We start from the raw sequence: 10,173 nt of genomic DNA, 5'->3' as shown, positions 1-10,173 counted from the left end.
CTATACAAGGCAGCAGTGCCCACATTGGCCCGGACTCTAAAGGATATCGCTCTCAAACGCAGTCCCAACACTTCACACAGGGGCAACAGATCAATAAACACCACGCCCAGACCAGCGAGACACAAAGCCTTCAGAATCTAATCTTGGAATACCCCAGGCCTGAGGTCATCTGCCTAAAGAGCAGAAACCCGAACATCACCAGATAAATCAGAAATACCTATATCCCCCCGCTAGAATCACCATATTTCAACAACATACTACTTACATAGATGTAATGATGCCTTGCCATTCTTCAGTGTTTGAGGTGACAGACGGATTCTGTACCTGTACCTCCCCAACCCCCCCCACATTGACCCGGTACCCCCTGTATATAGCCACATTACTACCCTGTACCCCCCACATTGACCCAGTACCGGTACCCCTGTATATAGCCTCATTACTAACCTGTACCCCCCCCACATTGACCCGGTACCCCCTGTATATAGCCTCATTACTAACCTGTACCCCCCACATTGACCTGGTACCCCTGTATTTATGGCCTCATTACTAACCTGTACCCCCCACATTGACCCGGTACCCCCTCATTATTGTTATTTTATTGTGTTACTTTAGTTTATTTGGTAAATATTTTCTTCACTCTTCTTGAACTGCACTGTTGGTTGTATTCGGCGCAGGTGACAAATAAAGTTGAATTTGTTCTAAAACTTTTGACCTGTAGTGTACCTCTGCCTGAACATCAACACCACAGATAACTTCCACAAGGCTGTGAACATTGAGACAAGGCAAGGGCCTACTATGCCATCAAAAGGAACATAAAACTCAACATCCAAATGAGGATCTGGCTAAAAATACATCAGTTATCTAACCCATTGTCCTTTATGGTTGTGAGGTCTGGGGTCAACTCACCAACCAAAAATTCACAAAATGGGACAAACAAACAAAAGTGCCATAGCCTGTCTTCTCGAGAGCCAGGTCTGCCCATGTACACACTGCCTTCAAAATTAGGTAGAAACTGAGCTGCACTTCCTAGCCTCCTGCCAAATGTATGACCATATTAGAGACACATATTTCCCTCAGATTTCACAGATCCACAAAGAATATGAAAACAAATCAAACACTGATAAACTCCCATATCTACTGGGTGAAATACCACAGTTTGCCATCACAGCAGCAAGATGTGACCTGTTGCCATGACAAAAGGGTAACCAGTGGAGCACCAACACTGTAAATACAACCTAAATGTATCTGTTTATTTAATTTTACCCTTCATATTACAAACACTTGCACATTGTTACAACAGTGTAAATAGCCAATAATAACATTTGAAATGTCTATATTCTTTGAAAACTTTTGTTAGTGTAATGTTCACTAATGCTTCCATTGTTAATTTCCCTTCAGTTTATTGTCTATTCCATTTGCTTTGGAGATGTAAACATGTGTTTCCAATGCCAATAAAGCCCTTTAAATTGAGAGAAGGGTAGAGGTAGAGAGAGGGTCAAGGTTATTGTATCTCAGCAAACCTCATTAATGATGCAGACAGACCTCATTATCATAATACACACACTGTAGTCATAGTCACAATAACCTGTGTGTGTGTGTGGTGTGTGGGTGTGGGGTGTGGTGTGTGGGTGTGTGTGTGGTGTGTGCTCACCTTGACTACAGAGTTCCAGAAGGGGTGCATGACATAGACTGACAGGGGGTTGGAATCCACCGCACTGTACTGAAGAGAGGAGAGAAGAAGAGAGAAAGTGAGGAGCGGAGAGAAGGGAGTCATTAAAACTCGTTTTTCAACCACTCTACACATTTGTTGTTAACAAACTATAGTTTTGGCAAGTTGGTTAGGACATCTACTTTGTGCATGACACAAGTCATTTTTCCAACGCTTGTTTACAGACAGATTACTCCAGTGGGTCAGAAGTAGAGGTCGACCGATAACGATTTTTCAACGCCGATAATAATGAAAATTACAACAATACTGAATGAACACTTATTTTAACTTAATATAATACATCAATAAAATCAATTTAGCCTCAAATAAATAATGAAACATGTTCAATTTGGTTTAAATAATGCAAAAACAAAGTGTTGGAGAAGAAAGTAAAAGTGCAATACGTGCCATGTAAGAAAGCTAACATTTGAGTTCCTTGCTCAGAACATGAGAACATATGAAAGCTGGTGGTTCCTTTTAACATGAGTCTTCAATATTCCCAGGTAAGAAGTTTTAGGTTGTAGTTATTATAGGACTATTTCCCTCTATACCATTTGTATTTCATTAACCTTTGAATTTTGGATGTTCTTATAGGCACTTTAGTATTGCCAGTGTAACAGTATAGCTTCCGTCCATCACCTCGCTCTTCCCTGGGCTCGAACCAGGAACACAACAACAACAGCCACCCTCGAAGCAGTGTTACCCATGCAGAGCAAGGGGAAAAACCACTCCAAGTCTCAGAGCGAGTGACTTTTGAAACGCTATTAGCGCGCTCCCTGCTAACTAGCTAGACATTTCACATCAGTTACACCAGCCTCATCTCGGGAGTTGATAGGCTTGAAGTCATAAACAGCGCAATGCTTGACCCACAACGAAGAGTAGCTGGCAAAACGCAAGAAAGTGCCGTTTGAATGAATGCTTACAAGCCTGCTGCCTACCATCGCTCAGTCAGATACTTAGATACTTGTATGCTCAGTCAGATTATATGCAACGCAGGACACGCTAGATAAACTAGTAATATCATCAACCATGTGTAGTTAACTAGTGATTATATTTGATTGATTGTTTTTTTATAAGGTAAGTTTAATTCTAGCTAGCAACTTACCGTGGCTTACTGCATTCGCGTAACAGGCAGACTCCTTGTGGAGTGCAACGAGAGGCAGGTGGTTATAGCATTGGACTAGTTAACTGTAAGGTTGCAAGATTGGATCCCCCGAGCTGACAAGGTGAAAATATGTCGTTCTGCTGCCCTGAACAGGCAGTTAACCCACTGTTCCTAGGCCGTCATTGAAAATAAGAATGTGTTCCTAACTGACTTGCCGTGTTAAATAAAGGTGTGTAAAAAAATAACATCGGCCAAATCAGTGTCCAAAAATACAGATTCCCGATTGTTATGAAAACTTGAAATCGGCCATAATTAAATCGGCCATTCCGATTAATCGGTCGACCTCTAGTCAGAAGTTTACATACACTAAGTTGACTGTGCCTTTAAACAGCTTGTAAAATTGCAGAAAATGGTGTCATGGCTTTAGAAGCTTCTGATAGGCTAATTGACATCACTTGAGTCAATTGGATGTGTACCTGTGGATGTATTTCAAGGCCAACCTTCAAACTCAGTGCCTCTTTGCTTGACATAACTTGAAAATCAAAAGAAATCAGCCAAGGCCTCAGAAAAACAATTGTAGACCTCCACAAGTCTGGTTCATCCTTGGGAGCATTTCCAAACGCCTGAAGGTACCACGTTCATCTGTACAAACAATAGTGGGCAAGTATAAACACCATGGGACCACGCAGCCGTCATACCGCTCAGGAAGGAGGCTCATTCTGTCTCCTTGAAATGAACGCACTTTAGTGCGAAAAGTGCAAATCAATCCCAGAATAACAGCAAAGGACCTTTATTTAACTAGGCAAGTCAGTTAAGAACAAATTCTTATTTTCAATGACGGCCTAGGGACAATGGGTTAACTGCCTGTTCAGGGGCAGAACGACATATTTGTACCTTGTCAGCTCGGGGGTTTGAACTTGCAACCTTCCGGTTACCTTGTGAAGATGCTGAAGGAAACAGGTACAAAAGTATCTATATCCACAGTAAAATGACTCCTATATTGACATAACCTGAAAAGCCGCTCAGCAAGGCAGAAGCCACTGCTCCAAAACCGCAATAAAAAAAAGCCAGACTACGGTTTGCAACTGCACATGGGGACAAAGATCGTATTTTTTGAAGAAACGTCCTCTGGTCTGATGAAACAAAAATAGAACTGTTTGGCTATAATGACCATCGTTGTTTTTGGAGGAAAAAGGGGGAGGCTTGCAAGCCGAAGAACACCATCCCAACCGTGAAGCACAGGGATGGCAGCATCACGTTGTGGGGGTGCTTTGCTGCAGGAGGGACTGGTGCACTTCACAAAATAGATGGCATCATGTGGTATGAAAATGATGTGGATATATTGAAGCAACATCTCAAGACATCAGTCAGGAAGTTAAAGCTTGGTTGCAAATGGGTCTTCCAAATGGACAATAACCCCAAGTATACTTCCCAAGTTGTGGCAAGATGGCTTAAGGATCACAAAGCATGTGAAAGGAAGGAGGCCTACAAACCTGACTCAGTTACACCTGCACTGTCAGGAGGAATGGGCCAAAATTCACCCAACTTATTGTGGGATGCTTGTGGAAGGCTCCCCAAAATGTTTGATCCAAGTTAAACAATTTAAAGGCAATGCTACCAAATACTAATTAAGTGTATGTCAACTTCTGACCCACTGGGAATGTGATGAAAGAAATAAAAGCTGAAATAAAGAATTCTCTCTACTATTATTTTGACAATTCACATTCTTAAAATAAAATGGTGATCCTAACTGACCTAAGACAGGGAATTTTTACTTGGATTAAATGTCAGGAATTGTGAAAAACTGAGTTTATATGTATTTGGCTAAGGTGTATGTAAACTTCCGACTTTGACTGTACATGCACAGGCAGGTGTGCATTTACAATACAGACACACACAGATTGGGGGTGAGAGAGCCTCAGTGGGAGATCAGATCGGGCTTCTTCTCTCCATTCTATCACAATCCCTGTCACTCCCTGGCACAACAAGAGAGTGACTTTGGACCCCATGCACAAACTAGACCTTATAAACCAGACAACACTATCTTACAGAGTTGTTCCCCTCATAAACCAGACAACACTATCTTACAGAGTTGTTCCCCTCATAAACCAGACCTGTCAGTAACCGATCAACAGTATTCATTTGGACAGCTGGATGTTCAGCGTTGCCACTGACAGCTAGCTGGCTAGTTAACGTTGGCTACATCAATCACCAACACCAAGGTGTTTTCAACAGGAACCAAACGAGGAGGAACATATCTGATTTTGTCTAATAGATACTCCTGTTTGGACTAATGATTACACCCCATCTACACTGCTGTCTCCCTCCTCATATCCAACCCAGAGCTCTGGGGCATATTCCTTACCCCATCTACACTGTTGTCTCCCTCCTCATACCCAACTCAGAGAGCTCTGGGGTATATTCCTTACGCAGATTCTGTTTTAAAAAAACATCTTAAATAAGAAGGCAAACTGAAGGAAACAGGGAAAGGCATACCCGAATTTGTCCAATAGAAAGTCTCAGTGGCAGCTGCTGTTATGATATACAGAGCCTTCAGAAAGGAGCCACACCCCGGAACTTAACACATTATGTTGTGTTACAGTCTGAATTTGAAATGGATTAAATTGACATTTTTTTTGTAACTTGCCTACACACAGTACCCCATCATGTCAAAGTTGAATAATGTTTTTTCTAAATGTTAAATTCATGAAAAATGAAAAGCTGAAATGTCTTGAGTTAATAAGTAGTCAACCACTTTGTTATGGCAAGTCTAAATAATAATAATAACATGATTTTTGAATAACTACCTAATCTCTGTACCAACACATACAACTATCTGTAATGTCCCTCAGGCGAGAAGTGAATTTCAAACACAGATTCACCCACAAAGACCTGGGAGGTTTTACAATGCCTCGCAAAAGGCACCTATTGGTAAATGGGTAAACATTTTTAAAGCAGACATTGAATATCCCTTTGGGCATGGTGAAGTTATTAATTACACTTTGGACAGGAAGGAAAACGCTCAGGGATTTTACCATAAGGCCAATGGTGACTTTAAAACAGTTACAGAGTTTAATGGCTGTGATGAGAGAAAACTGAGGATGGATCAACAACATTGTAGTTACTCCACAATACTAACCTAAATGACAGAGTGAAAAGACAGAAGCCTGTACAGAATAGCAATACTAACATAATTGATCGTGTGAATAGAAGGAAGCCATTATAGGTTTAAAAAAAATATGCATCCTGTTTGCAACAAGAAACTAAAGTAATACTGCAAAATATGTGGCAAAGCAATTCAATTTTTGTCCTGAATACAAAGTGTTATGTTTGGGGCAAATCCAATGCATTACTGAGTACCACTCTCCATATTTCCAAGCATAGTGGTGGCTGCATCATGTTATGGGTATGCTTGTAATTGTTAAGGACTGGGGAGTTTTTCAGGATTAAAAATAAATAAATGAAGCTAAGCAAAGTCAAAAACAAATGGTTCAGTCTGCTTTAAACCAGACACTGGGAGATCAATTCACCTTTCAGCTGGACAATAACCTAAAACACAAGGCCAAATCTACACTGGAGTTGCTTACCTAGACAGTGAATGTTCCTGAGTGGCCAAATTACAGTTTACTTAAATCTGCTTTGAAATCTAAAGCAGGACTTGAAAAAGGTTGTCTAGCAATGATCAACAACCAATTTGACAGTTTGAAGAATTTTGAAAATAATGGGCAAATATTGTACAATATAGGTGTGCAAAGCTCTTAGATACTTACTCAGACTCACAGCTGTAGCAGCTGCTTCATTTTCAATACATTTGCAAAAATAATGGGGTGTTGTCATTATAGGGTGTTGTGTGTAGATGGGTGAGAAAAAATGATCTATTTAATCTGTTTTGAATTCAGGCAGTGACAACAAAATGTGGAAAAAGTCAAGGGGTATAAATACTTTCTGAAGACACTGTACTTTTGTGGAGATGGGAAACTTCATTGGAATAGTAATTACGGCCATTGTGAAAGTGCATCGTCAATGGGTCGCACGGTGCATTCTGGGAGAATCAGGAAAAAGAGAGCTCTCCTTCAAGGGGTCAATTGGGCACTAGCTCAAAAACCTAATATTAGCAGGAATTTTGTCAACAAGAAGTATAGGACAACATTTAAAAAACATTTTGAGAAGTGAAAAAATGTACTTGTTCTCTGTAATAGCTTTGGAATAGTGACATTACGTACTTGAGGAAAATAGGAAGGTTTCTCAACTCGAACCTGTACCTATGTTTGTTCTGTACAATTGCGGCCGCTGAAATTCATACATCTTATTGAATACAACCACTAACTTTGTCCTAACTTGTGTTGCTCGTACTACTTAAACTGGAATTAATTGGCACATCCATATTCACGCTGCTCTCAATACAAGTTTTCAGACTGATGGTGACTAAATGTTGTTGCTAGCAAATCCCACGACCAGTTATGAAAACAACTCCTCCTCGATATAGAGTGGTGAGAAGGAGGAACTCCAGGGACCCTTAGTGTCAGGAAGTAATATAGCCATTCATTGTAGTCATTGCAATCTGTAGAGTTGCCATTTAATCATGTCAAATAACTTGTGACATTCCTGGATTACTCATTATATTAATAAATTCTGATTTAAATCAACAAATATGATTGTCAGTTGAAAGAAGATTAAGGGAACAAGACGGTATACATATCTCTGGCTGTGTTGGCAAAATCACTACATATCCCATCAAGCTAAGCGGGGAGACCACGCCCATTTTCATAGTTCCATGACCAGCCCGAAATGTCCAGGTAACCCTACACCAATGACGCCGGTGGATCTCAAAACTGAATTTGGATACACATTAAGGAGCAGTGATGTCCTTCGCCACCAGAGTATGAGCGAGTGGGTGTGTCGAAAGGGCTCTGCCATAGGTTAGACCAGTGGTTTCCATACAGTGGGGCGCCGAGGGTTCGGCCCGGGGGAGCAGGGGTCTTCCTTTTTTGACCGCTGTACTGCGAGAGTTTGGAATTATGTTTTTAAGCCAGAGTCAGTAGTATTTCACTGATTGTTTTACGCAAATAATTTGACATTTTCAGGTATAAAATTGAAGATTGTTTATTTTTGATTTAAAGTAGTTATGATGGGTGTACTGTTGCTTCATACATTGCATGCGTGCTTACTGTCACCCTACTATTAGCTACTACCATCAGGTAGCTACTTCCCACGCCGTTGCCGGACAGTCGTGCTTTTCAAGCAGGAGCGAAGGACACTGCGTCCCGGTGTTGCCGTTCATGCTCTCCCCATTGGGTAGTAGACTATATGAAGGCTATGAATCAAGGTGACATCTGGATGGTTATCAATATTAGTTATCAATATCGCCACGCAAAACGTCCTTCAGTGGCAACAAATCTGCCCAATAACCCATCCTCCGGTCGTCATATCGGGCTGCAGCTACTTGGCTAATCAGGAAGTAGCATGCTGGTGGGAAATTGTGTTTTATAAAGAAAGGACGTATATTTCCCCCCGTTCTTTCCCGCCACTAAACAGAATTAAGGAGGTGAAGTCTTTACAGCCTGAATGGAGAATATATTCTGTACCCGCTGTGCATATCAAGCCCACTAACGGGTGCTTTCGAATTCACGACATAGAGTAACTAGTTAGCGGGTTAACTAGCTGGTTAGTTCGCTGGTTAACTGGTTAATAGTGAACAAACATAGGTACAGGTATGAGTTGAGAAACATTCCTATTTTCCTCAAGTTCGTAATGTCACTAGTTAACGTTACGTTAGCCAATGTTGACAGGTCGCTTATCGGTCAGACCCATTAATACACAACCGGTTAGTCTATTCCAGTTACAATATGACCCCAGCCATATGAGCTGACCGTAGCGAAATTAAAAGGACATTTCCCAGAATGTTCAGCGGCCGATAATGATGGTGGTGTAACTGAACGCCAAAAACACTCGTTAGCTAACCAGGTTAGCATGCTAAGCGCTAGCTAGAGGAGCAGTCTTTCTCTTCACGTTACCTTGTACTTGTCGAAGCCCGACAGTTGGTCCCGAGTGACATATTCGTACAGCGCCATGTTGGCAACTCACAGGATCTACTCTAACTAACTAACTATCTGAACGTTAGCTATTGGCTTCTCCGATCTCTGTTCCGCGTACCGCAAAAGCGAAGCACCATCTAGCTAGTTAGCTAACCAGCTACTCCTCACGCCGGCTAGGCGACAGATCCACGTCTCGGCCACTCCTCTCCCTCCGGTCCCGTGCAGCCGGACACCACTACCGCCCTCTCTGGCTTGGAGGACCAACTGTATTAAATCTAAAATATTTATTCATGTTCAATTATGAACATCTAGATTAAAATGATCTATTAAAATATTCATACGTGATTTTGAAGGAACGACTCCTTCTATCACAGTTTTTTTTGTTAGAAATCATGGGGTGTGTTCGTAAATTCATCAATTATTCTACGCTTCTGGCGCATTTCGGATAGAGTGCTCTGAAACCGGAGTAGATCGAACGCATCCCGTGTGACGTCATGGGCCGCTGTATGAACGCCGTTCCCATGGCTCCTCCCCTCTACGTCGACGTGGCGCTCTGCGCTAGTCAGAAGCGACGGGACCGGAAACCGAGGATAGTATCACACATCAGAAAGACAAAACTGAACCTGCAACCGACTAAAATACACATAAACAAGGAATAACGTAAGGCTTGAATTATGTCTTTTTTTTTTGCTGAAATGTCATCGTATTATTTTGCCTTAGTAGGTGATGCCTTCCTATTCGATTTCATATCGAGTTTTTATGTCTGCGATGTTGGCTAAGGATGCAGCTCACACAGTTGCTCACCAACGTCAGATAAGGAACTACCTGTGTCTAGAAATTAGAATAGGCATAATCATGTTATTTTTTAAACTATTCATAATGTGCCATTGACCAGGCGGCCAACCATACAGGTGCAGCTCACGTTAGCACGTTAGCTAGATAGCTAGTTGTTGTCTGATGTCAATTAATTATGAATGGTGGGTAGGTAAGTAGATAGCTAGTTAACTTGTGTTCAGTTCCTTGCCTGTCATGGATGACCAGGGGTGTAATCATTACTCCAATTCTGTTGTAAAAAGTTTAGCAACACAAACGGTTTACCCCAAACGGAAAACGCAAACGAGTTTCTGGAATGGTGATATTAGGTGTGTTTCTGCCCCCACACTCCTCCTATGTTCCTCTGGTGAGTTAGAAGTTAACCCAGGCCCTGCAGCCCCCAGTATCACTCCCATTCCCCAGGTGCTCTCATTTGTTGACTTCTGAAACCTCAAAAGCCTTGGTTTCATGCATGTTAACATTAGAAGCCTCCTCCCTAACTTTGTTTTATT

The 10,173-nt window shown here is 41.6% G+C and overlaps 1 protein-coding gene across 2 annotated transcripts in view; it reads right to left on the bottom strand.

Moving 5' to 3' along the window:
* Positions 1–9,069, bottom strand: part of selenoi (selenoprotein I) — a 45,632-nt gene extending 36,563 nt beyond the window's left edge. The window contains exons 1-2 of one of the 2 annotated variants that reach the window (XM_042321309.1): positions 8,828–9,069; positions 1,652–1,720 (exon numbers count right to left, since the gene is read on the bottom strand). In XM_042321309.1, the coding sequence (XP_042177243.1) occupies positions 1,652–1,720; positions 8,828–8,884 (126 nt within the window). In that variant the 5' untranslated portion in view covers positions 8,885–9,069. The remainder of the gene's footprint in view (positions 1–1,651; positions 1,721–8,827) is intronic. The other variant, XM_042321308.1, reaches the window with a different exon arrangement.
* Positions 9,070–10,173: the final 1,104 nt, after the last annotated feature.

This window comes from Oncorhynchus tshawytscha, linkage group LG05, assembly GCF_018296145.1.
Source record: "Oncorhynchus tshawytscha isolate Ot180627B linkage group LG05, Otsh_v2.0, whole genome shotgun sequence".
In the NCBI taxonomy this organism is placed as follows: Eukaryota; Metazoa; Chordata; class Actinopteri; order Salmoniformes; family Salmonidae; genus Oncorhynchus; species Oncorhynchus tshawytscha.
Note: the sequence above shows the minus strand (reverse complement) of the source record. Positions and strands in the feature narration are given on the sequence as shown.